At 37.0% G+C, this 27,499-nt stretch overlaps 3 protein-coding genes and 1 long non-coding RNA gene across 16 annotated transcripts in view; 3 read left to right on the forward strand and 1 right to left on the reverse strand.

Annotated features, from left to right (window-relative positions):
• Window positions 1-1,307, forward strand: part of Nep2 (Neprilysin 2) — a 53,950-nt gene extending 52,643 nt beyond the window's left edge. For both annotated transcript variants that reach the window (XM_066287547.1, XM_066287545.1), the window contains exon 12: window positions 29-1,307. In XM_066287547.1, the coding sequence (XP_066143644.1) occupies window positions 29-367 (339 nt within the window). In that variant the 3' untranslated portion in view covers window positions 368-1,307. The remainder of the gene's footprint in view (window positions 1-28) is intronic.
• Window positions 1,155-12,697, reverse strand: LOC136342072 (probable multidrug resistance-associated protein lethal(2)03659). Of its 4 annotated transcripts, XM_066287541.1 has the most exons (12): window positions 12,443-12,697; window positions 12,157-12,393; window positions 11,948-12,108; window positions 5,425-5,691; window positions 5,216-5,372; window positions 4,005-5,160; window positions 3,702-3,868; window positions 3,150-3,643; window positions 2,873-3,103; window positions 2,306-2,817; window positions 1,818-2,255; window positions 1,155-1,279 (listed from the first exon to the last, which is right to left on the reverse strand). In XM_066287541.1, exons 1-12 carry the CDS (start codon window positions 12,601-12,603, stop codon window positions 1,220-1,222), a joined length of 4,041 nt encoding a protein of 1,346 aa, XP_066143638.1. In that variant the 5' UTR covers window positions 12,604-12,697; the 3' UTR covers window positions 1,155-1,219. The 4 variants fall into 4 exon arrangements, with proteins under 4 accessions (XP_066143638.1, XP_066143639.1, XP_066143641.1 ...); XM_066287542.1 differs by lacking the exon at window positions 11,948-12,108 and having other exon boundaries at window positions 12,443-12,695; XM_066287544.1 differs by lacking the exons at window positions 11,948-12,108; window positions 12,157-12,393; window positions 12,443-12,697 and adding an exon at window positions 8,083-8,243.
• On the forward strand, window positions 10,348-12,111 carry LOC136342074 (uncharacterized). 2 transcript variants are annotated; one of them, XR_010732595.1, is made up of 3 exons: window positions 10,348-10,797; window positions 10,848-11,120; window positions 11,176-12,111. It is a non-coding gene; the product is annotated as an uncharacterized lncRNA (long non-coding RNA). The 2 variants fall into 2 exon arrangements; XR_010732594.1 differs by having other exon boundaries at window positions 10,848-12,111.
• Window positions 12,698-15,082: 2,385 nt separating the features above from the next.
• LOC136342270 (probable multidrug resistance-associated protein lethal(2)03659) lies at window positions 15,083-26,766 on the forward strand. 8 transcript variants are annotated; one of them, XM_066287902.1, is made up of 16 exons: window positions 15,928-16,073; window positions 18,025-18,225; window positions 18,282-18,914; window positions 19,002-19,107; window positions 19,161-19,397; window positions 20,634-20,794; window positions 20,860-21,081; window positions 21,142-21,343; window positions 21,396-22,563; window positions 24,216-24,382; window positions 24,439-24,850; window positions 24,902-25,052; window positions 25,110-25,340; window positions 25,394-25,905; window positions 25,955-26,389; window positions 26,448-26,766. In XM_066287902.1, exons 4-16 carry the CDS (start codon window positions 19,016-19,018, stop codon window positions 26,484-26,486), a joined length of 4,029 nt encoding a protein of 1,342 aa, XP_066143999.1. In that variant the 5' UTR covers window positions 15,928-16,073; window positions 18,025-18,225; window positions 18,282-18,914; window positions 19,002-19,015; the 3' UTR covers window positions 26,487-26,766. The 8 variants fall into 8 exon arrangements, with proteins under 8 accessions (XP_066143997.1, XP_066144002.1, XP_066144000.1 ...); XM_066287900.1 differs by lacking the exon at window positions 15,928-16,073 and adding an exon at window positions 15,083-15,252 and having other exon boundaries at window positions 18,025-18,914; XM_066287903.1 differs by lacking the exon at window positions 15,928-16,073 and adding an exon at window positions 15,379-15,509 and having other exon boundaries at window positions 18,025-18,914.
• The last annotated feature ends 733 nt before the right edge of the window (window positions 26,767-27,499 follow it).

The following is a 27,499-nucleotide window of genomic DNA, read 5'->3' on the forward strand; positions in this document are numbered from 1 at the left end:
ATTCAAACACAACCACCTTCCTTTGTAGCTCAACGGTATAAACACGCAAGGGGAGAACATTGCGGATAATGGAGGAATCAAAGAGGCCTACCTGGCTTACCAAAAATGGATCAAACGTAACAGTCCAGAACCCCAACTGGCCGGACTACCCTTCACTCCGAACCAGATGTTCTGGGTGTCCGCCGGGAACAGTTGGTGCGCCCGCTATCGCCCGGAAACTCTGAAGTTGAGGATCTTAACAGGATACCACTCTCCAGCGCAATTTAGGATATTGGGACCCATGAGCAATTCGGATGAATTCGCAAAGGATTTCAATTGTCCCGTGGGGTCAAAGATGAACCCGCAGAAGAAATGTAGAGTGTGGTAAAGGAGAACTGATCGATATTATGTGGTAGTTCTGGTATTATTAGGTGATTTGGATGAAAAAGTGTTTAGGCATGATTGAGTTGTTTAGATTTTAAAGGTCTACATTTCAATATTTTGGCCTGATCAAACCGAACGAACGAGCCGAACAATCAAAATAGAAAAACTGATTTTGCCAAGCCGAATAAAACGCACTGAATTGCTCACAGTCAAAAGTTCGGCGGAGTGTGGACGTGAACACGCTGTATTAATTCAAGCCGAAATGTTAAAATTTGGACCTAACTTAGTAACAATTTTTCGCCGAATTATTTTTTTTCTCTAAGGTATACAAAAACTCTCAATGATAAACCCCATCGCCCCACAAATTTTGCAAATTCGACGAGTAGAACGCGTTTGCTATTGGCGTCTAAAAAATCCCTTGTCCCTTGATCGATATCCGTTATTGATGGAGATTTCAAAGCTTTTTCCGAAAGCTTAAACATTGACAATTCGTATGCTTTGTGTTTTTCTTTGCAACACACCCGACGGAAAAACGTTATCACCGACACTCGTATATTAATGAGCCTTAATACACTTATCCATTAAATAAGTCTTCTACATGCGCCAATTTTCCTAAATAACTGTTAAAACACTTTTAGGACAATACAAAAGGATCCTTTTGCAGGTGACATAAATGACGTAAATATAATGTCGCAAATGTAAAAACTCCACTAATAGTGATTTTATTTCGATGTCGGAGAGTTTCTTTTACTACAGCATGCAATCAAAAAGATATACTATCAAATAAATAATTAAAAGCATGCAGAAAATCTTACTTTATACGTCATTATTGAATCCTGCGAAGTCTTGAAAGATTTCAGTCTGCTCCAGATCCGTTCTCGACCACATTTTGTAATGGTAGCGATGAAGAGTAATTCTACAAAAATAAAGAGATTAAAAGTAAACTACGTTTTTTGATGTTAAAACACAATTTTTCGTTTTAATGCAGTAGATCATTGTCTCCAAAATCCTTCTGAAATCTGAAGCTGAATAGTAATTAAAATTTAAGTACACTCATTATTGCATCCACCAATTGTCAACAAAATTCCTGACAGAGAGTCTATTTTTAATCGAATTAAATGAGTATGTTTTTACCGCAACATATTCATAAATTGCCTCAAAAACCCACCTGAAGCTAGAAACTTAATTTAAATGAAGAGCAATTAAAATTGGGCAGGTACCTCCAAGTTGTAGATAGCGTATTCACCAATTGTCAAGAAATTCTCATCAAAAATAATCTATTTTTAACAGAGTCAAGTGAGTGTGTTTACAGCGAAATGTATTGAGAAACTGCCTCGAAAATCTATCTGAAGCGATAAGCTCAATTTAACATTCATCGCTTGCGGAAAGACCTAATGATTTACACGTTGGCGAACACTGCAATGTAGGTAAATGAGGGAGATGGTTAATCTTACCTCCCGGGCAATTGCTCCTAAATTATCAGCCATGGCCTTCCCCGTCTGCTGCACCAGCTCGTAAAATACGCCTCGTTTATCCTGCAGAAGTTCGTGCGGATGACCGAATTCCAACCCCCGTCCAGCGTCCATCACTAACACTTTGTCAGAATCCATGATCGTGTGCAATCTGTGCGCTATCGTTAATACTGTACATCTTGAGAATTTGTTTCTAATGGTGGCTTGAATCAGTGAGTCCGTGTGAGGGTCCACATTAGCAGTGGCCTCGTCCAAAACCAATATTTTGTTGTTTCTGATAATGGCCCGAGCTAGGCAGACCAACTGACGTTGACCCACGCTAAAGTTTAATCCGCCTTCGGATATTTTACTTTCCAAGCCTTGAGCTAGGTTGGAAACTGCTGCTTTCAACTCTACTTCCCCCAGGGCGTGCCAAATTGCCTATTAACATAAAACAGTATTTATCGAGTTTGTTTATTATATTGAAGTACCTCGTCGGAATGCTCGTCGAATGGATCCAAATTCTTACGCAGGCTTCCAGAAAACAGCACAGGCTCTTGAGGAATAATTGATATACTTGATCTCAGTTTGGCAAAAGTGATCTTGGCTGTATCAATATCATCGACTATTATTTTGCCTTCGTTCAGTGCCAGTCTGAACAGAGCCACAATAATGGACGATTTTCCAGCCCCAGTCCGACCTACGATGCCTACTTTCTCAGTGCTTTTAATATCGAAAGTAAGCTCTTTCAGAACCAATGATTCACCAGCAGCATATTTCATGCTGAGCTTCTCGAATTTTATATTCCCATATTGGGGCCACTCTTTGGGCGGATCCTTCGTATCAATATCTTGCTCAGGTACCATATCTGCGTACTCCTTGATACGCTCCACGCAGGTCATGGTATTCTCCAGTTCGCTCCACTGACGCATGCCCCATTGGAACATGCCTGTTAGATTCAAGGATTGAGTGATTGCGAAACCGACGTTCCCTCCAAAGGTCTCTGAATATGCGTCAAATTGCAAAAATAATGCTATTAAAATCAATCAAAAACTAACCGGTATCAAAAAATAGGAAACTCAGCGTAACTAGTGCGATGAAAACAACGCAATGCATATCCAGCCAAAAACCAAAAGTCCTGTTGGCCCCCAGAAGCATGAAGTACGCCCCACTATAAGTGTTTTGATGCCTGTCGAACTCTTCCTTAAGCATCTCCTGGGCTCCAAAAGCTCTGATAGTAGTCAAGCCTTGCAGTGAAGTCGTCAAGTGTGAATACACAGGACTTCTTGCTAAATCAATTTCCCTTACACCATTTTTTTCAATTTTCTATCTTACCAATTCCCTCAAGTCTCTTAATGTCTCTACTGGTGGCTAGAAACACAACTCGCATGAAATAGAAGATGGTCAGCATCCCAAGAGCCGGAACCATCATCCATGGACTAACTGTAGCTACCAAGATGGATATAGCCATTACGGTCAAAGCAATTTGCAGAGTATCCAATAAAGTCATAGGCAACGCCTCATCTACTTGATTCATATCTTTTGAAAACTTGTTTAGAATTCTTCCGGAAGGATTCATGTTGAAGAAGCGCATGCTGACGTTTACGATTTTGTAGAACATATTGTTGTGCAGCCTCACTGAAGCTTTGTTGCAGAATCTGTAAAACGCCAAAGAGCGCCCCACTGTTAAGGTGATCATCAAGACTATCAGAACACTGTAGGTGATGAGAACTATGTTCTCTGCCATGCTCTTGATCCAAAATTCTTCAAAAGGATTTCGAAGATCGAAGCGAAGGTCATCAACGTTTTTGATTTTATTCATATTCACCCTGTAAAAATGCTTGTTCCAAATCAACGATACAAAATTATGCGAATGTAATGACCAACCAGATTTTAAGGTAGAAGTCAACTAAGCTGGATACGAACTGGGCTAACACAAAGGTTATGAAAAGAGTGACAATCTTGCACCAATGTCCTCCAGATACGAAGTAGGAGGTGTAGACCTTCCAGGATACTGTACCTGCTTCTCGACCTTCTGCCTCGATTTGAGGTGCCTGGAAAGAAGTTTGCCATAAATAAGTGTTATTTTGATGCCTCAAAAAATTTTTTTATCGGGTAGTTGAAGCGAAAAAATTATTTTTCAACTCACCGAACTGCATTACAAACCCTATAAAAATCACATTAACTCACCTCATCACTCTTCGGTACAATTTCCTTCGTAGATACCCTCCTCCTCCTTACAGGTTTCAGTTCTTCATTCTCTCCGACACTCTCTGCTTCTTCCTGATCCTCCTCTTCATCTATGATATCCTTCAGCTCGTTAAGAAGCTTTGTGAAATCCTTTCCGGAATTTTGCACCTCCTCGTAGGTCCCTGAGTGCTCGATTGTCCGATTTCCCAGCAGATATATCTTTTTAACGTTTTTCAGGTACTGCAATTGGTGCGTGACTAATACAACGCATTTCTCTTTGAGATACCCCGTGATGCATTCATCGAACATTTGTCTGCCGACATGGGCGTCCACAGCAGACAAAGGATCGTCCAACAAGTATATGTCTGCGTCTTTGTAAATGGCCCTAGCAAGGTTGATGCGAGCCCTTTGACCACCGCTAAGAGACACTCCACGTTCACCTACGATGGTGCGGTCACCGTAAGGGAATAAAGTGAAATCCCTTTGAAGTTGAGAAACTCGCACCACTTCGTGGTACCGTCTGGCGTCAAATTTTTGGCCAAAAATTATGTTGTGTCTAACGCTACCTACAAACAACCAAGGCTCTTGTGAAGCATAGGAAATCCTTCCAGTAACTGCAGCTATCCCAGACTCTGCTGTTAATTCTCCAAGAATACCGTGAAGGAGGGTGGTTTTGCCGCTTCCAACAGGGCCAATAACCACTGCAAGCTCCTTTGGACCCACCTCCACATCCAAATTATGCAAATTATATTCGGACGATGATTTTACCCACTCGAATGATGCATTTTTCAAGTGTATTCTTACAGGAGGTTGAGAATTATTGTCTTTTAAACACACTTTGGATTGCAGCTGATTGAAGAAGGTGTTACTTGAGTCAAAATCCACCTCGGAGTAGCTGAGGAATGTTTGAATTCTTTTAACCGAGATGTTGGCTTCAGCGAAATTGGTGATTCCCATCGGGAAGAACATCGTTACCGAAATTTTCAGAATTCCGTAGAAAGATTGGAGGATGTAGACGTATTGGGCATTTAGGACATGTCCCGTTAACACGTAGACTAAGACGCAGAGATAAATGGCGGTGTTATTGAGGAATAAATTGAAAGACATCATGATCCCTCTGATGACTGAAATTTTCCTTATTTGGTCCATCTCCCTTCTGAACATTAATGCAAATAAATAAATAAATCAGTTTCTAGAACACAAACACGCACCTGCGAGCCATCTCCACCAGTTTGGCAAAAGGTTTCTCCCAAGTGTACATTTTAATAACTTGAATGCCCGAAATGATCTCATTCATTAGGCGAATTCTTTCGTCGGTCTTTATGGCAGTAGCCAATCGGTATATGGACGTTTTCTTGCCCATGTACACTATAAGAATCTTTGCTAAAAATAAGTCTCGAATATTGCGACGCCAACGCACTTTGATAAGGGATGAATGCTAGTAGAAGAACGACCCCGATCATCCCCGTGAATCCCACTTGAAAGTACATCAAGATGAGCACCACGATGGTTTCCAGGGGGGCCAACCATAAATAATGGGCGTGAATAGTGGCCAGCTCAAAGCGCCCCACATCGTTAGATATTAAGTTTACCATTTGGCCCACTGTGGTCTCCGCCAAGGAGCTTTTGGTCAGTTTCAGGACTTTGCGGTAGATTAAGGTAGATGTGGCCACACGAATTTTCATTCCTTAAATGATAGTTACAGACAATAACATAATTGTGCAATAACACTTTCATTCCAGAATTTTAGCATTACAGCAGATGCTCGATAACGTAAACACGCCATAATGAAAATATTGCGTTAATGTAATCACAAAATGCGTGAAGGGTGTCCGAAAATTAAGGATGAATTTTAAAATGTAATAAAACACAAATATTAGTGAAAATTGAAGATATGTTTTTACAAGCATATTAAGTAACATCTACCATTTAAGTGTGAAAAATTACATCATTATACAGGGTGTTTCATAAACATGCCGACAAACTTTAGGAAGATGTAACACTCAAAAATAAATATTTATATCGAAAAGTTAGATTCCAAATCGCTTTGTTTCCAAGATAGATGGTGTCTGATCATTTTTTTTTAATATTTTAAAAACGGTTTGAGGTAAGGACTTGAAATTAGGAACACGCTATGGCCGGATAAATGTGCATATTCTGGATAAGACAGAGTATTTCCACCTACATCAGTAGCGACCATGCGGCTATTCATTGGGATTTTTTAAATGAAAAAAACGTTACGATGGAGATTTTTTTTAATACAACTATTTTTTTTTAACATTCCATCAATTCTTAATAAAAAAGAATTCTTAGCGTTTGGTTACTCAAGTAAACGTATTTAGGGGTTTAATTTTTTTTTTAATGTTTAAGATCAAAAATAATTTTCATCCCCCCCATTCCCAAGCTTACCGAACAACCGGCATAGGTTTCCGAGAGCAATGTTCTTTTATTCTTTTGGCGAAATTAATTTAATTTTCTTGTAACAGTGGTAGAACAAATCAAAACAAAGATGTGTGAAGCATGTCGCATTCCATAATAATACTGTTATTCCAAAATACGATTTGGCATAACGTGTCCCTAATTTCATTTCTTTATCCTAAAGAGTTTTTTAAATATTCAAAAAGTCCAAAAAAAGAAATTAAACACTCTATATCTTAGAAACGAAGCGATTTCGAACCTAAATTTACTCGATCTAAATATTCATTTTTATGAGCTCTGTATCTCCTAAAAGTGTATCGGAATGTTTATGAAACGCCCTGTATTGAGAACGATTGTCATGATTTTGCCACTTCCGTTATACTATTATTCTGATTACTAAGCTGATAGCATTTCTCATCATGGAGCAGATGACGTTTTCTGGACAAGAAGAGTGATCGGACAGTTTTTCTTTGAAGATAACAAGGGAGCTTCTACCACTGTGAACGGAGATCATTAAAGAAAAATGCTCTCTAACTGGTTTTCTCCAATTTTCATATATATGGGAAATGACGGTCTTTACTTTTAGCAAAATGATGCGACCTGTCACACATCTCGCTAAACGATCTTTCCGCTAAATGAAACATTTCCTCAAAAAGTCATATCTTTCCATGGTAACAAAGAATGGCCTATCAGATCACGCGATCTTGTGCCATGCGATTTCTTTTTGTGGGGATTTATTAAGTTAAAAGTTTATGTCAACAAACCACAAGAAAACCCCAATAAAAGGTCAAGATTGAAAGAGTCATTAACAGCATCCCGCCATATGTTTGTGAACGCAACATCACGAATTTCAATGCACACATTACTCAGTGCCGCGCGTGTTTGGGTAGTCGTATAGCAAATGTAATTTTCTATTCTCAAATGAGAAATGTTTTTACTACAATTGTAAAAAAATTAATTAAATTTTCATTAAAACTTATCTTTTATCGCATCTTAAAATTCGTCCCTACTTTCCGGATATATTATACTATAGGATCAACCGGAATAGACGATAATGTAAATAGTTCTTGGCGACACAAAAAATATTTAAAATTATGAATGAAAAGGCAAAAAATCCGCACTCATTCAAAAATTTGAATATTCCTGTTGATTATAACTGTTCAAAACCTGCTTGGTTCACTATCAATATATTATTAAAATGGTTTCACAAGTGCTTTGACCCTGAGATATGATAATGAATTTATAATCACAACTGTTCTACATATTCATAATTTGTGGATGATTGAATTTGTAGGTAAAATATTTCTTAGAAAAACCGAAGTTTCCAACAAAAACGCTGTTACTATTAGATAACGCACCACGTCATCCTCCAGAGTAACAACTGAGGAGTAAAGATAAATCAATTTTTGTCACGTACAGGATGTCCCATATTCGATTTACAACATGGCGATCTAGGAAACCGTAGGATATACAGAGCCGGTCAAATGGAGGCAAGGTTGTGTCTTTATGAGAGGAGTACTTTGACTTTTTAATTTTTTAAAAACTCCGATGACTTTCGGAGATATCTGAAAAGGACCGAAAATTGTAATTAAAAAAAAATTGTGCTTGATTTCTTAGTTTACCGTAAGTTACCAGGTTTTGGTGGAGTAATCAGAAATACCTTCTATGTTGTTGCAAACATTCAGGGTAGTCTGCAAAATATTGCTGAACCGCAATGTCACTATTTCTATTTTAAAAGCAGTAGATTTTCACCGTATCACGTTTTTCTTTGCTAGGAAATTTCATTTTCCGACAGCGACACATTAACTACTAATAAATGATTTTTCATTTATGACAGATTTTTTAAAATAGACAAGTAGGCCGCGCCTGGAACACCAATCGCAACGCGTCTCTGCCTGTCATGTGATCAATATCTGACGTTTCTTGAGCTATTAATTTTGACATAGGGGTTTTCAGTTTCTACTATGAAAGTAGAGTAAGTAGGATGTACTTGTGTAGCACGTCAAAATGTTGAGGTAATGTCTCTTCTGACAATGGAGATTTTTGATCTAGATGTTATAAACTGGCAAGTGAAGTGAAGCAAGGCAGAAAAAGTTGACGATGGTATTGAAGAACTGAAACGTCGTATCTTCGAAAAACTATTTGCATGTTGTAGCACGGAAAAAAGTGCCTCAGGAAAGTGTTCTCTATTTTCATGTTTCACTGTAATTTAAAGCAGAAAAAATAACAAGAAAATAACAATTTTCGGGTTTTTCAGGACAACTTTCTATTTTATTTTTGGGAACCGAGACACGGCTAGGTTTAGGGATAGGGTAACGTTAACAAAAGTTTAAAATTTTTGTATTCTGAACACGATGCTGTCAAGAAAATTGAAGCAATCCATTTGAAATAAGCAAGTTATTGACATTTGAAATCATGCAACTTCGGAAGCATATTTCGGTGATGAGAGAATGAATTTCAAATTCAATTCGAATACGTCAAAACATAGCTTATTGAGTCCTCTTAGAGCTCCAAACAACCGATTCCGAACTTCGCAGCGGTTAGGGCACAGCATAGATTTGCGTGATACCTTGCAGCTGTCAAAATTTTCAAATTTTCTCGAATAATTCGGAAACGATAAATTTTAAAGTAAGTTATCTTATCTAAACTGGCCTTAAAGTTTAACGAGAAATCCTAAAATGGCAATAAATGAGGGGTTCCATTTTAAAAAATCTACCTTGTTATTGCCACACTTTTATGGCGAACCCTCTACATTTGAAAATCATTTTAAAATACAGACCTTTTACACTTTTTAGACATACTAAAAAGTTTTTTACGTAACTTTTTCTTCGAAATGGCATAATTTCTGAGATATTTGACTTCCTCACACTAAGTAGCACCCTTGTATGTATTAAACATTTCATTAATAAATCGTTTATTATTTAAATCACGTTCGTTAATATAAATATTTCGATAATGTGAACCACATTTGTTTTGATTAGTTGACATTATCGAGCGTCTGCTGTTACTTCAATTTCAGAGGGAATTATCGATTCAAGTCAGAAAGGTAAAAATAACCACGGTATTCACTATTGCTGCTATACAATACAAGAAACACGAAACACTACAAATAATTCATTTTTATCGTCGGTTTTGCGTTATACGTTGGAGTGCAAAATTAATCAGATACTTAAATTTTTATATATTTTTTGCAATGAAAAAAGTTTTGGATAATTTCATTGCAATTTCATTTATGTTTTATTCGCCACGTTTTTCCTTGCTTCAACTTGTTTATATTACTTTTGCCTACCAGTGGTGATTCATAACTATGGATCAAAATTCTAAGGATTATTCAGCGCAGCCGTAGAATATGTTTGAGTATAAGAACCCGTGTCCGGAAATATCCCAGTAAAGCGCTATAGCCTTATTATATCTCAAGACAGTTACTTAAAAAACTGTATTTTATATAGTTATATTATATAGTTATTTTATATATTTTCAAACCAGAAATTATTGAAAATGCCCTATTAACTATTTGACAGCAAATGAGACTGGAATATGATGGTGCGTCTGCACACTTCTAATCAAGCTCGTCACTAGATCGTCAGTTCAGGCTACATTGTACCGGCAGAACTGGTCCAGCTCCGTGGCCACATGGATCACCCGATCTAGCACCTTTATATTTCTTTCTGTAGAGACATTGTAAAGTTTCTGGTTTATCAAACGCCAGGGGAAAAGTAAGACCTGATTGCACGAATTACTACGACATTTGAAATCGTTCAAAACGGTTATCAAAAATAGTTAGCCAAGTTCCCAGAAACCATGTTCGTTATTTACATAAGTGCATTAAAGTTTAAGGTCGACATTTTGAACAATTATTGTAATGTAAATGTATTAAAATGAAACGTACTAAAACTCGATAAAACAAATTTTTGCATATAACTGCCTTAAAGCATCATTAGGTCGTAACGCCTTGGGGAGACCTTTCCGGATATGGGTTCTAATACTCAAATGTATTCTATCATTTCATTGAATAAGCGCTAGAAGTTTGATCGCATAGTTTTGAAACGCCCTGTATAATGCAAAAAAACTGAGAGTATCACATTTTTTTGACTATCAAGGCGAAATAAGCGTCTCAAATTAAGTATAATTATTTCAAGGTCTTGTGTCATTTTCAGTTTCGCCAAGTTTGCTTCTAGTGAAAATACAATTTAGAGTTTCTTATTATTACAACAAAAAATTATAACACCTGAACAAATAGTGCAAACTGTTGCCTTGCAAGTCGATGGACGCAATATACGTTACATCGTAAATGTCTTAGTTCCTGGAAGTACTATACCAGATGTTTTACATCGATTCCGGAAAACTAGAGATTTCAGCAAAACGCCACGATAAGGTAGACCAAATACCACAAGTTTAATTGATAATTGTTTCGTCAAAATGCAGGTGGTACCCCATCACACATTGTCAGCTGCAGCACTTATCCCACGATTAAATAAGATCCATAAAACATCGTTTCCAACTATATAGTTGGTAGGCACTTAAATGAATCTGGAATAAAATCCAAAAGCCCTGCCAGAGGGCCTCTATTGACTGTAAGTTACCGACAAATGCGTTTACAGTGTGCTAGCGAACATCTTCATTGGAAAGTTGAAGAATGGGGTGCAACGCTCTTCACAGATGAATCAGAATTCAACAGATACTCGTCTGACTAGCGAAGTATAGTTGTGAGAAGGGCTGGTAAACCTTTACCACAATGTTTTTTCTCCTCTAGAGATCCCTTTGGCAGTGGTGACATAATGGTGTGGGCACGCATTTCCTTAGAAGCACATACAGAATTTGTGACAATTTGTGGTGATAATTTAAATGATGAACGAAACATTACACAATATTTGCTTGAACATATGGTGCCATGTACGCCACTTATCGATGAAAATGTATGTATAACGCACGATAATGCTCCTTGTACAGAGTGCGAGAACGACTCGAAACCATTTCGACAGTTGGTATTCCTTTATTACCATGGCCCCCGGGTAATTAAGACTTGGATCCTATAGAACATGCATGGGATAGTCTGGGGGGTTGTATTTGTCGGAATAATGCTGATTTTCAACCCATAAACGACTTGAAAGAAGTACTGCATGACAGATGGGAGCAAGTCCCTCAGGAAGAATTTACCGCGTTGATCCGTATAATGCCCAATTGCATGGACGCCCTGAGTAGAAGTTGCGGAAGTAATACAAGTTGCTAAACGTGTTGTCCATTTAGAAAATTTTTACTTGAAAAAATGTCTTTTTGTTTGTTATCAGATTAGTAGACTTTTTTAGTTTTTTCGTAATGTGGTTTCTTTTTTTCGGCTTTCAATTTTTTTCCTATTATGTGAAAAATTTTAACCCCTTAACTATCCTGAACTAACACTGTAGATGTTTTTTAATGCTTATTTTCTAGAAAACCATAAGTATCCGGTTAATTTTGCAGTGTAGAGACGTACTCAGAGAACACTCAATATAAGCGAACTTTGTAAAGATACTGTTGCTGAGACTCACCTAAATGAAAATTATGCAGAACGAAGGTGTGCTGAAAAGCTGCAGAGAAAAACGTGCAAACTATTATTAACCAGGCATAACAGTAGGCTTCCGTTTTGGTAGTCGCTGAGCCTGATTCGTAGTAGCTGAGCAATTTTGCCAAAAACAAGGGCATTGTGAGCCTGGAACCCTACCGATATACTACTCCTCGAAAATCACTTAAAACTCACCTGACGAAAACTTCTAGGAAAAGAAACCAGATCCCCATGAAAAACACTTGTTTGCCGAACACCCCAATCAGCGCCTTCCATAAAGAGGGAGTACTCTGTTTTTTCTCAGCTTGCTTCTGCCATTGGCGCTCTAACTTATCACCCAAATACTTTGATTCGTGAGCTGTAAGGGCTGGAAATAAGTCTTCTTTCTGCAAATCCGTATTCCACCCCTTTAAAAATAAAGGGAACGTCCATCTAGAAATTCCCCTTCAATTCAACATTAACTTACACAATTAACACTCACGTGAAGAAGAATTTTGACAAGAAATTAGCTTCAGCATAGGGGTGTAACTTCTCTTTAATGTCTGGGGCATCAGAAACCTTTGAATTCTCCATTACATCAAAATAAATAACCCTGACTTGATCCGGCCGGAATTTTGCCCGGATCAAATTTTCACATTGCATTCAAAGCACTGAGCTCGCACTTGTACAAGTACAATTACTATTTGATACAGACATTTGTGATTTTAAAACCGCTTTCAAATAAAAAGATAAGTCAAGTCATTGTATTTTTTCCTCCTTGATGCATGAGAAGCTCAGTTACTGGGCTTCAAATGAAATTACTTAATCTATAAATACACACTTGAAGACTGATTCAAGTCCTTATTTAATTACCAACGAGTAATGCTATAGTTGTTCAAGGATGTAAATCGATATAGTTAGAGGTTTTTTGTGCAGGGTGTCTCTGAACATAGTGCCATAAATTCACCCAAGCATTCTAGGTCTCAAAATATGACGAACATTTCATATGAACATAAAAGACCAAGTCCCACATAAATTCGTTAAAATTTGAAGGAAACATTTTTCATGAAAATGCCGCGACATCAAATATTCTATTCAATTGTGCGTTTTCTGACATAACAGACATGTATACAGGGTTGCCCATATACTTCTATATTGTTGGGCTTATTTAAACTCATCCCGTATTTCAGATTAACGCCATAAAGAAAAGTTCATGGGAATGAGGTCAGACGATCTAACAGGCAACTCCAATTGCCATATTGCGCAACATTTCAATCACTGTTAAATTTAGACATGAATACGTTAGATGAAATATGTTGAAACTTTCTCTCGGAACTAAAAAACGCCACAATATATATGAGGTTTAAAAAAAAATGAAAACGTATATTTATGTACAACATGGGTACCTCTGTATATACAGGGTGTTCTAAATCCGATGTGCTATCATCACTATTATTAAACGGTATGAGTTACAGGGTCGATTAAATTAGAAAAAATGTACCAAATTTCATACTCTTCTAAGAACTGTAAACAATGTTGTCAAATGATCTTTAGTTTGTGAGTTATTATGAAATTTTTCACTGATTGCTAAGCCTACTAAACAAAAATAAATTTAAAGCATTTTTATTTAAAACTTCAGGATCGTCCTAGCTTATTGAGATAAAAATACAAAATTATTTTTTTTTAATTAAAACATAAAAAAATTCTATCTTGTGATACATCACTGTAAAGGGGTTACTAACAACATTTAAAATTTTGAAATTTGCCGGTTTGTAGACATAAAAAAACTATGAAGTTTTCATATCAAACGTTTTGATGAAAAACCTTTAGTTTTCGATATATTTAGAAAATAAAATTTAACCGAATTTTAGTTTTTTCATAATAACTCACAAACTAAAAATCATTTGGCAACATTGTTTACAGTTCTTGGAAAAGTATGAAATTTGGTACATTTTTTCTAATTTAACCAACTCTGTAACTCTTACGGTTTAAGAAATAGCAATGACAGCACATCTGATTTGGAACACCCTGTATATATATATATATATATATATATGTTACGTTACAAAACATATCTAACGTGTTCCAGTATTCTTATGAAAAATATTTCCTTAAATTTTTAACGACTTTATGCGGGATTTTTGGTCTTCTACAAGACGCTTCGTTTTCAATACACAGCGTGTGAAGGCTGGTTCCTGAAGATGGATTTTTATTAATATTTTCGAAACGTTTCGACATAAATTAATGAAATTTTGTTCTTTATTATAACATTTCACAACATTCATAACAGAAATTGCCCTATTTTCTAGATGCGAGTAGTACGGGGATAGTGCTTTGAAAGTACCTAAACTTTTTGTAGTTAACTTTAGGGGCGATTATATGTATGTGAAAAATATGAAGGTTATAACTTACAAATGGGTACTTTTGTTGAAAGTCGAAATGTCTAAAAGTTTTCGGGAAAATTGATATTAAACAAATTGGTGGAACTTTGATTTATTGAATAAAAATGAGATTTAAAACCCTTTTTCGTGCATTTTCTTTAACAATAATTGTAATTAAACACTGTTCCGGAAACAAAAAAAAACCACCATATTTTATTAATAAATGTTGTCATATGTCAAAGATATTTTTTTGTTTGATTTCAAGGTCAACGGAGTTTTCGCAGGGAGATCGCGGAAACGTGAAAAGTAGACACCAACAACTTCAGGTGGTCATTGGGCTCTTCGGTAAAGTAATTATTTTGGGTTTCCCTACGTAAAGTGAGAGTATATTCTCTCTCCCTCTCACTCTTTATAGCAAAGGCACCAAAAATTAATCCCAATCTCGGATTCTGGCAAGTTACGTAATATAAACATAAAAAAGTCCATTAAAATGGTGCATCTTTTAGCGGGTCAGTGGTTCTTGGACCCATTTTTCCCGAACCCCTAGTCAAATCAATTCAATTCTGATTTTTGCCATTTCTTGGTTTTTTAGGTTCCTCTATGTCTCTATATGAATGCCAGGTTTTGCTCAATGTCTCGAGACGCACTTATTCTACAGATTTTAAGTGCGAAGGTAAACAGATAAGTATTTACATCATCCAGGTATTCTGCCTATAGCAGCCATGTTCACATTATTATACTAGGTACATTCTACTTTGTACAAACAAACTAAATGCTTCATCACCGTGCTACAAATATTTATAATTAATGAAATATCTGGACTTGATATCTGATTCTGCGAGTAAGCTGAAGTGAACACCCAGAACCTTCCTGCTTGCTGCTGGCGTTGATGGGTCGTTTCTAAGAGATTCTGGCGCATTACGAGTAAAAGGTAGTAAAAAGTCGTTAGTACTCTATTATTTTTGATACTGTTAATACCCATTATTTCTGCTGACTGATCAGTTTTCATGAAGCAAAGCATTCATTCGAAATATTGCACAATACCGCGGGAATTTACGTTTTAGTGGGTTTCTCCACTAATCGGTGCACGCTTACTGCCACACCTACTAAATGGTACAATACCCCAGACCATGTATATAAATAAAGACATAAACGAGCCAAGTTTTGATTTTGTTAAGCCCGTGAAAAGTAAGTATTCAACGAAACTTTAATATTGAATTAGGCCTTCTGTGTCTTTGGAATTTCGATGCCTTCCCCATCACAGAAACCCCAATTGTCGTAAGCCTGAGATCAGAGGCTTATGGACCCCGAATGAAACGTGACTAGAAATTCTAAAATGTTCAATAAATTAAGCTTCATCTTAGAGAATTTTTATTTATGACTTGATGAAGCGTGTTTTTCGCAGAGGCGTGCCTGCAGGGCATAGATATCTCCAACTGCTCCATTAAAAAATCAAAAATTGTCAAAAAGTTTGAGCTTCCACGCTTCCTCATGTTCATTTATATATAATTTGGAGTGTCGCCTATCGCGACGAAAATACCAAGTTTTCATGGACATGATAAGTATGTATCATCGCCTCGCTCTTTATGAATACGCGTGGCAACGTTAAACGCAGATTTGTCGTTATGCCAAATCATTCATTGTCGGCGAATCTTCATTCTCATTTAGTTCCTGCTTGTGGTGTTATGTGTAGTTTGGCAAGTTTAGTGTGCACTGTTAATGTAGGATAAAATCGTCACAACAATCTTAATGGTACGATCATTTCAGTTATTCTGTGAAGGCTTCATTACGCAACAGTGACGTCGTTCGTTTTAAATAAACCAACACATGCGATTTTACCTTGAAACGTTTTCGCGATACTTTCTCTGATTTGTCTAATGTTAACCCATAAGAAACCTCAAAACCTTTCACCGTTTATCACATATCAGATTACGTCAATATTATATGCAGGAAAAAACTCATGTAAGTGCTTAAATATCAGAAGCACGTCTGAGATAATTTGGTCTGTTAATCTTTTACCAGTGAGAGGATTAATGGTAAATAGCGAATGGTTTAATCAACGTCCTTCGTTTACAGTTCATCGTCTACTGGAAGATTTTTTTTAACGATCGCTTATTAAAAGGTTTCTGTTATCTCAACATTTGATTTATCTGATATACAGAGTGATAAGTGACCTGATTATCCCACTATTATTGTAAATTACATGTACCTATGGTTTGAAATTTAGAAACATTTCCTAACAACAACCAAAAAATATATAAGAAGTTGAACATGTCTCGTATAAAACTTGTTCCCTTTCGATCTACAGGGGGTTAAAACAATTTTTTTGGTAATTTATCGATAAAATTTTCATTTTGCCGGTTTTTAATATGAAATTTTGCACGAACGGATTTTCGGGTACAACAATTATATCTAAAATGTATGCTTTTAACCACCATATAAACGTCTCCAATTGCGTTGTACGCGTATTTGTAAAAACGAACGTAACTTTTTAAGTAAACCTCGTAGCTTAAATTTTTGTATGAATTTGGACAGACTAGACTCTTTTGCAAAGAAAAGGTGTATTAAAAGAAAGTGCGTATCTCTTCTGGTTCTTAAGATCTTTGGAAGTATTCTTTCCGGCGCATATGGTAAGTGCGCTGAAAACAAGTTATTAAGCTGGGTCGCTTTTAAAATGTTATGGAAAAAATGTGTTTTTGTGATATGTAAACAACTCGTCATAAAAGTATTATTTGTGAATTTGTTTTTTAATTTTTTTAAAATTTTTTTCATTTAATTAATTTATTAAATATAAATATATAAAATTGCGTTATTAAAGGGGCCAACAAAACTAGAAATAAAAACGCAACTTTTTCAGAGCAAGACAAAATTTTGGCATAGCACTTAGAATATGTAGGTAGCCAACATATTTAAAATTTACTTTAGCGTGATTGTATTATTCTTTTTACTATTTAAGCATTAAAGTCAAGTTAGGTAAGTTTCCATTTAATTTAAATTAATTAAATAAAAAAATGATAAAAAAATAAAAAAAAACAAATTCACAAATTATATTTCTATAATGACTATTTCACGTATCACAAAAATACATTTTTTTCTATAGCATTTTAAAAACAGTACCACTTTTATAACTTACTGTCGGCGCATTCATGGCATATCCGTCGAAAAGAATACTTGCAAATATCTCGAGAACCGTTAGAGTTACGCACTTTTCTTAAGTATGCCTTATCTTTTAAAAGACTCTAGTCTTTTCAAATGTATACAAAAAGTTAACCTACGAAACTTACTTGAAAAGTTATGTTAGTTTTTCCAGACACGCGTACGACGCAGGTAGCGCCACTGATAAGTTAATTAAAAATCGACGTTTAATATAGATTTTTTGTATCCAAAAGCCACCCTTACACAAAATTTCATTTTAAAAATTGCAAAATGTAAAATTTATCAAATAGTTACAAAAATGTGTTTTTGTTCTGACACCCTGTAGATCGCAAATGAACAAGACTCATATAAAACGTGTTCGGCTTAAGAGCATTATGTTGCAACGCTGTTTCACCCTATAACAATTTGTACCAATGTTCCTGGGATACCCTGTATTCGATTGTTGCAGAGCTCCATGTGTTTTTATAAACATACGAAAGTGACTCTTTCGCTTTTTACTATGCCTGATTGTGTTGAGTAAAGAATTTGCATAAAATTTTATTTGCAGAATGAATATTCTGCCGCGGAAACGTTGAGGATGTCACAGAAGGCTTTTCGTGATACGACCATGTCGCAAAAAAACTACCGATGAAAGTCACGACAAGGAAATCAAAGATTTGGTGCTTTAAAATCGTCGATCGACAATTAGGGATCTTGCTGACGCTATGGGCCTTTCATTTGAATCAACCCCAAAAATTTGAAAAAAATTGTCTGTGTCTCAAACGCATCAAATTTCGATTGGGGTAAAAACACTAATCTTTTTAGAAAAAAAGCATCGCGTTGAAGTCTGTCAAACAATGATATCTGATCAACGAGACGTTATTAAAGGCATTATTGGGAAGTAAGAGATTTGGATCAATGCATACGACCCGGAAACAACTCGCCAATGGAGCAAATATCGTGCAAAAACCGCCCCAAAAACCCTCACCCAATTCTTGGTTTTTGCACCACGATAATGCACCGTCCCACACTGCATTGGTTCTTCGAGAACATTTTGCCAGAAACTCGTCCCATATGATTTCGTGACCACCGTATTCGCCTGATTTAGCACCGTTCGACTTCAGGCAACTCAAAAGACCGTTCCGGAGACCCCGTTTCGACTCGGTTGAAGAGATAAAAGCTGAATCAATAGTGTTGAAAGCCATCCCGAGAAAATACTTCCTGACTGTTTCGAAGATTGGAAAAAACGATGGTCGGACGGGGAGTACTTTGAAGGGGATGAAATTTATTGAAGAAAATAATAAAAAAAATGTTAAATAAATAAATATACCTTATTTTTTTATCATAGTAGTGGATGTGTCCCATTTGAGCCTCAGCCACGAATCACCCTGTCAAACCTTCATCATAAAAATCTCATGAGCTTCATTATCAAGCTATATCTCGTTTAAAATCGAACGGGTAAGAGTACCTCTCTACTATAAATTAAAACAATCTAATGAGTTTAACGAATTGTTTTGTGTATTTAAAAGCAATTTTAATTCACAGATATCTGAACCAAAATGGAGGATTCCAAAGACGCGGAAGCAAGGAAAAGTCACAGGAAGGCCAACCCATTTGAGACTTGCAACATTCTCGCAAAACTATGTTTCACGTAAATTCCATATTTCATAAAACTACCATGAAACACTCACTGAAGTTCTTCAGATGGATGCTACCACTCTTTGTCACAGGCTTCAAAAGGGACCTCGTAGAAGAGGACCTCTACCACCGTCTAGCATCCCACGACTCCACGTATTTGGGCAACAAACTGCAAAGGGAATGGGACAAAGAACTCCAGAAGAAACCCACAGATCCGTCCCTGTGGAAATGTTTGGCTAAAGTATTTGGTAGGCAGTTAGCGGTATTAGGAACATGCTACTTCATAACTGAACTATTCGTAAAGTGAGTTTTTAGGTTAGTCTAGGTTAATTCAACACCTTCACGTAATTTTGAGGGAAAAAGATAATCAGAAATGAAATATCACAGAGCCAGGGCGTCGGGTTGTGACGTTTAAGCATAGTAATCTCGATAACCGTAAGAGATACGAGGTTGATTGAATTGGGGCAAAGTTGCGCAGTTGGGACTTTAAGAATATTAAAATTTGAAAAATTTCTGATGTCAACTAATCGAATTCACGTGGAAAAACAGGGAAATCCCACAGAGAAAATAATTCGATTGTCGTATAAGGAAATAACCGAATCTCAAGAATTTATGTCTTCCTTAGTACGAGAATAGTCCCAGAAGTACTCGACTTGACATATAGATGGCGGTTTTTTAAAAAGAATCTGCCGGTATTACAAAAACATAACCTTAGAAAGCTTAGGTCGAAAGTATGAGGGTGCTTCGTTGATTGGTATTTGTTTTGAAACCGTTTTTAGTGAACGCTTTTAAAGAGTTTTTTGAAAAAAAAGTCATTGATACGTAATTCAACACTTTCATTTGAAAGGTCTTAGTCTAGTCAATATGGAAACGGAGTTAGATTCCACTTTGGAGGAATATGGTCCTTCGTTAACAACTATAAAATTTGAGTATCAGGGTTTAACACGGTCGTACCACCTGTCAAGGCGAACCCTGCAGTGGTCGCCCTAACGAGCTGATGCAAACAGTTTTTTGGGATGCTTGTGTGATAATTTTTATTAATTATCTCCTTAAAGGAAAAACAATAAACGAAGAATATTAATCAAGTTAATTGCAGCGTTTGAGAGAAGAAATTTGGAAAAAGCGACTGCGTTTAGAGAAAAACAAAGACTTGTTTCATCAACACTACTCACCAGTCCAAAGTTCCGTCATCGCGATGGCCAAAATCATTCAACTTGGTTTCAGAATTTTCACCTCACCCTCCCCATTCACCAGATTTAACCCCATCAGATTATTTTTCATTTACAAACATGAAAAAATGGCCCGGTGGAAAGAGACTTGCCAATAATGGAGAGGTGGAGTCTATTTTGACACATCCGAAACTCCTTTCTAACATCACTACATCGGTGGGAAAAGTGTATCAATCTCAAAGGAGACTATGCTGAGAAATGATGTAATATTTTCCCTTTTTTTTTTGGCTTAAAGTGTTAGGTCGGGTACTTCTGGAACTATTCCCTTAGCTCTAATCGCAACACTCCTTTATGCCAATCTTTAACCTAGGTTGGGCCAACCGATATTCCTCTCCAAATTCTTGGAGTACTACGAGCCAAACTCCAAAATGACCAAAACTGAAGCCTACTATTATGCAGGAGCAATCGCCATCTGCTCTTTAATATCCCAAACCTTCCAACACACCTTCATGCTTCACAACTTCCATGTAGGTAAGTTTTAGTATTCTTTACCATTATTTTTAGATTTCTTTTGTAACTTTATGTGTTACTTTAAGGCATGAAGATACGCGTGGCTACATCCGCCCTCGTTTACCGCAAAGTTCTGAAGCTGAATAAAAGCGCCCTCGTCGAAACCACCATTGGGCAAATGGTCAATCTGATCTCAAACGATGTGGGAAGATTTGAACTGACCACTACTCATATTCACAGTCTGTGGATGGCCCCTATTGAGACCACGGTAGTTTTGACTCTGATTTACTTTTACGCGGGACCTACAGGTGTGATTTCAGAAGAAGAAAAAAAAGTAGCAAACAGAGTGACTGATGATGATTATTTAGGTATGATTGGAGTGGTAATAATGCTCCTTTTCATCCCTCTGCAAATGTGGTTGGGCAAGAAAACGTCGGAATTCCGCTTGGCTACGGCCATCAGGACAGATGAGCGTATACGTCTGATGAACGAAATAATTTCTGGAATGCAAGTGATTAAAATGTATACTTGGGAAAAACCGTTTGCAAAGCTAGTGGAGTTGACTAGAAGGTCGGTAATTGAAAACGAGAATTAAAGGTCTAAAAAATATCTTCAATCTTAGACGAGAAATACAACAAATCAAAAAAATCTCCATCATTCGAGGTGTAATGATGTCCTTCAACATCTTCGTCAACCGCACTGCCATCTACCTCTGCGTCCTCACTTACGTCCTCACCGGGAACAGCCTCACCGCCCAGTATGTGTACGTACTGCAATCGCTCTATGGAGTACTCAGAATGTCTGTCACAATGTTCTTCCCTCAGGGGGTAACGCAGATAGCCGAGGCCAATATTTCAGTGAAACGAATTAAGAAGTTTCTTCTGTATGAAGAAGTGGACTTCGATTCAAGTTCTACCTTCTACAATAACTTGCAGTCTAATGAAAGCATAACTAAAAACAAAATTGTCACACCTGTAAGAAACGAAGTCGGAATAGTGATTGAAAATGCCTCCTTCAAATGGTCTAAATCCCACCACGAAAACACATTGGAGGACATTAACATGCAGGTGAAGCAAGGTGAGCTGGCGGTATTGATAGGCCCTGTGGGAAGTGGAAAAACCACTTTGCTGCACGCCATTTTGGGCGAATTAACGCCCTTGAATGGGAAAGTCACAGTAAAAGGAAAGATCTCCTATGCCTCTCAGGAGCCTTGGTTGTTCATGGGCAGCGTCAGGCAAAACATTACTTTCGGGCAAAAATATGATGTGAGAAGGTACCACGAAGTGGTACGAGTGTGCCAGCTACAACGAGATTTCTCGTTATTCCCATATGGTGACCGCACCATCGTAGGGGAACGCGGGGTATCCCTTAGCGGTGGCCAAAGGGCTCGTATCAATTTGGCGAGGGCCGTCTACAAAGAAGCTGATATATACTTATTAGACGACCCTTTATCCGCAGTAGATGCCCATGTGGGCAAAAAAATGTTTGAAGACTGCATCACCCAATATCTGAAAGACAAGTGCGTGGTTCTCGTCACGCACCAATTACACTACCTCAAGAAAGTTGAGAAAGTGTACCTAATGGGACATGGAAAAATCGACCATTCGGGCAGCTATGAGGAGATCCAGAGTGGAAGTACTAATTTTGCGCAGTTGTTGAACGAGTTGAAGGACATCATGGATGAGGAACAGGAAGAACAAGGAGTGGCTACCAATGGAGATGTTGAACCTATGAAGAGGATAAGACGAGTGTCTACCAAGGAGGTGATGCCGAAGAATGAAACAGAGAAGGTATGTACAAGGTGTTTCATTTAAAGTGACACGTGCGGTTATTTCCTTGACCGAAACAAACCTTTCCAAACCAAATTTAAAATTTAAAAAAGTTTCAATCAATAAATACTCCCATCGCACATAAGCAAATTTTTACTCAAGGTCATTTAAAAGACATCTGGAGATCAATTTTTTTGCATTTTTAGATGGATCGCCCTTTTTCTTAACTAAATTTGCAAAGAGCTTAAAAAATTAAGTGTTTTTTGTAAGGCAGACTCCAACAAGAGGAAATTAAAGAAAACATTTTTTTTATAGAAATAATTTTTTTTTTGGTTAGATAGAAGAATTTTTATGAGTTTTAAACAGAATGTCCATTGCAAAACTTTTCTAGAAAAAAAAATGCTATAATTTCGACTATCTAAAAATTAGACAAAAATCAAGGATAACTCTGCAACAAAACGTTTAATAAAAAAATTTTTCGAATGAAAGATATTCATTTTTTGAAGATACTCAAGGATCTGCAAAAAAAATGCGGGGTTGCCTTTTGGGAAAAAAAAGTTGCCCTTTCAATGACCTTAAAGTGACGTTATGGCTAAAATTTGCTATCTTCATGACATTTTCCCCACTTTACCGGATAATTTTTTATTTGAAACTTTCTTTCGTACAACGCTCCGTTTCTGAGTAATCTTCAATCACAGCCTCAAATGAGACACCCTGTATTTTCCAAACTTTAGTCTGGGGTAAATGCAGTTGCAATACTATTTCGTTTGTAGATTTCCTCGGATAGGCATTAATCTGAAATTTGTTTTAATACTAATACGTAAACTTATGCATGTATGTTTAAAATAAGTCTGTTGTATAATCCCCTTCGTTAATTCTATTACCGTAATTATTTCTTGGCTTTTGAAAAGAGCCACATTCAACTAAACTTCGCTCCAATCTAGAAAAATAGGAGTAATGTGGTTGCCGCCTTTCGGGGAATGCTTGAAATTAAGCTTCACTGATTTATATAGAATTTCTGTGATTAACGAACTAAAGTCCTAACATGTCCCGATTTTCTTCATTCGTAAAAATCATTTTTATTTAAGCAGTAAGGGGAAATAACAATTAAACAATCTCGGATAACTGAACAAAAACATATTATGTTTGTGTCATTAAGTTTGAAAACATTCTCAGGAAAATATATTTTTTTATACTTTAATCAAACTTAAATAATGAACTTAAGCATTAGATAAATCGTCGTAATCAGAAAGAAAAAGTGAATTTAAAAATGTAAAAATCTGAGATGGCGCCAATAAGAAAAAGCGAAGTTGATGATGGTCGTAGGAAATCGAAATGTCAGATTTCAAATATGATATCGCCACTTTACAGAAGAGAAAAAGTGGCAATTATGATGTGCCATTCGTTTTTAATTATCTTTTCAAATAATCTTAGTAGAGAAAAGAAACGTTTTTTTCAAAATTTCATTTTTTTTACGAATATCTCCGAAAGTAATCTGAATTTTTCAAATTTTGAAAAGGTATTTTAATGAATTCCAAATTGTGTAACTTTGCCCCAATTTAACCAACCTCGTATCTCTTGTAGTTACAAAAATCCCAATGATGAACATCGAATCTGAATAACCCTGTATATCACCTAACTGATGAACTACCTAATTACGTTTTTCTTATTAGGACCCTAAATTGGAAAGAGAAAGCAGAGGAGGTGGTACCGTGTCATGGGACATCTACAAGTCATATTTCGTTTCTGGCGGACATTGGTGTAAAATTCTGACCCTATTCATTATCTTCGTGGCCTCACAAGGCCTTGGAAGTTTGACTGACTTTTTCCTCACCATCTGGTACATGACTACACCTAATCTTTCTAACACCATCAGCAACAAATAACGAATTTTAGGGTCAATATGAACCAAATTCAGAAAGCTAATGCAGCTCTTATGATAATCAACAATACTCAACCTAGTGGCATAGACGATATGAACTTGAACAACGAGTTTCTTCAACCGACCAACCAGTATTCAAACTTCCAAAATTTTTGGCTAACGCAATTGAACAACGATACTCTACTACTATTTTACAGTACGATCATTTTCCTTTTAGTCGCTCTGACCATTGGAAGGTCTCTAGCTTTCTACAGATTCTGCAATAAAGCTTCTATAAGACTACACAACAATATGTTTTATAAGATCGTTTATGCGACTATGCGGTTTTTTAACGTGAATCCTTCGGGGAGGATCTTAAACCGTTTTTCGAAGGATATGAACCAGGTGGATGAGTATTTGCCGATGACTCTACTAGATACCTTGCAAGTATGTAATTATGGTTAATTATTGAACAAATGTTTTTACTGCTCTCCTTAGATTTCATTAAATGTGTTCTTCATAGCTACGGTGGTGGCCGCAGTTAATACCTGGATGTTGTTGCCCACTGTAATAATGCTTACTATATTCTACTTTCTGAGGGTGATTTTCCTAGCAACTAGCAGAGACATTAAGCGCCTTGAAAGCATAAGTAAGTCAATCTCCCTTCAGCAGAGAACTTGAGTGTTATTATCGACCAACATCTTAGCTAGGAGTCCTATCTACTCCCACCTAACTGCAACTCTGCAAGGCTTGACCACCATTAGAGCTTTTGGGGCTCAGGAGATATTAAAGGAAGAATTCGACAACTACCAAAATGCCTACAGCTCCGCATATTTCATGTTCCTGGGTGCCAACCGGACGTTTGGTTTTTGGTTGGACATGCACTGCGTCGCCTTTATCTCCCTGGTCACAATGAGCTTCCTCATTTTGGACACAAGCGAGTGAACTCGCCGCTACTAGTAATTCGCTTCTAACAATTCAATATTACAGCAAACTTTGGCGGCAATGTGGGCCTTGCCATCACTCAATCCATCCAACTAACTGGAATGTTCCAATGGGGTATGCGCCAATGGAGCGAGTTGGAAAACACCATGACTTCCGTGGAACGAATTAAAGAGTACGCAGATGTGATTCCAGAGCTGGACGTTGACGCCAAGCAACCGCCCAGCGAATGGCCCAAAGAGGGCTGTGTCAAATTCGACAAACTCAGCTTGAGATATGCCCCTGGAGAGTCACCAGTCCTGAAGGAGCTCAGTTTTGAGGTTAAAAGTTCAGAAAAAGTGGGAATTGTTGGCCGCACTGGAGCTGGAAAGTCATCCATTATCATTGCCTTGTTCAGGCTAGCCATAAACGAGGGGAAAATTATTATAGATGGGCTTGACATTAACAACATCACTTTCTCAAAGCTGCGCTCTAGTATAGCAATTATACCTCAAGAACCAGTGCTATTTTCGGGGACTTTAAGAAAAAACCTGGATCCTTTTGATGAATTCACAGATCAGGCAAGTCTTGCAATTGGTTTATTCAAACACCTTAACGAAATAGTTTCAGGTATTGTGGAACGCCCTGGAACAAGTCGAGCTCAAAACCGCCGTTGCAGAGCTGCCTCAAGGGTTGGAGAGCAAAATGTCTGAAGGAGGCTCAAACTTCAGCGTGGGCCAGCGACAGCTTTTCTGTTTGGCCAGAGCCATAATTAAAAATAACCGCATCCTAGTCCTAGACGAAGCAACAGCTAACGTGGACCCTCATACTGACGCCCTCATTCAGACAACCATCAGAACGAAATTTGCCGATTACACGGTGCTGACGATAGCGCATAGATTGCACACCATCATGGACTCTGATAAGGTACTAGTGATGGATGCCGGGAGAAACCAAGAGTTTGGGCACCCTTTTGAGCTGCTAGAGAAGAAGGGCAAGTTCTACGACCTCGTGCAGCAAACGGGAAAATCTATGGCGGAAAATTTGAGTGCCATTGCTGAAGAGGTGATGATCACGAATGTTTTAAATATTTGAGCGTCTATTAATGTGGGTATTTTTGTAGAATTTCAAGCAAATTAGTCGAAGTAAAAAGACCAATTGAGTGGACAATGGTACCTAAGAGGAATGGCATTGGGTGTCAATTAAACAGTGATATTGTCCATATTGTCATACAGCCTGCAATGAATTTTAGCGGTTACAAAATTGTGATATTTATACAGGATGGGAAATTTTTATAGTGCGTGTATTTGGAACGTTTTAACTAGGGGTAGGTAAAGTGAAAGAATTAGATGTAGTTTAGATTTCAATAAGATTGCGTCTATTAATATACAGAGCTGGTAAATAGTATTGCAACCCATAACTTTCATAAATGTGGTATTTTTTTTAAGTTTTAACACGTATAATTTTATTAAAAAAAAAAAGGAATTTATTACATTATTTTCGATATTCAAATGTTTCACCCCTATCCAGCTACCCCTACTAACTTTTTATTTTCCAATGAAAAGGTACCCATTGTAGTATATCAAACGAGGGGTAAATCATTAAGGGTTGCAACGGTATACGCAGGAGTAAAATTGGATGTACAGTTTAATTTAAAAATAAAATTCTTAGATACAGAATAAAGTAACTCATTATTACATCACATAAAATTTAAATTTCTGCAATAAATGTTGGAATTGGGCTGTAGTAACAATTTGGCAATGACTCAGCCGTTCTGCGAATTATCCAGCTTTGCTTTTGTTATTAATTCTAATTCTGTTTGAATTCTAAAACATAAATCATCTAAATTTTGTGGCTTATTTTTGCAAACGAAACCTTTTAAGTAACTCCGCAAAAAGAAATCAAGGGGCATAAAATCTGGAGATCAAGGCGGACATTCTATTTCATCTCTTTTACTGATCCGTCGCCCAGGAAGAATCTCGTCAAGATTCACGCTCACAGCCATAGTAGCAATGTGATAGTGCACTATCTTGGTGCAACCAAATATTATCAGGTACCTGTTCCTCGTGTTCTCGAAGAAAAATTGCGGTGATTGCTGGAACTATTTCGTTTTGCAATAAGTGCAAGTATGATGCGATGCTTAAGATTCCCTCTATGCAATATGGTCGGATGGAC

The sequence above is a fragment of the Euwallacea fornicatus genome, chromosome 11, assembly GCF_040115645.1.
Source record: "Euwallacea fornicatus isolate EFF26 chromosome 11, ASM4011564v1, whole genome shotgun sequence".
Lineage (NCBI taxonomy): Eukaryota > Metazoa > Arthropoda > Insecta > Coleoptera > Curculionidae > Euwallacea > Euwallacea fornicatus.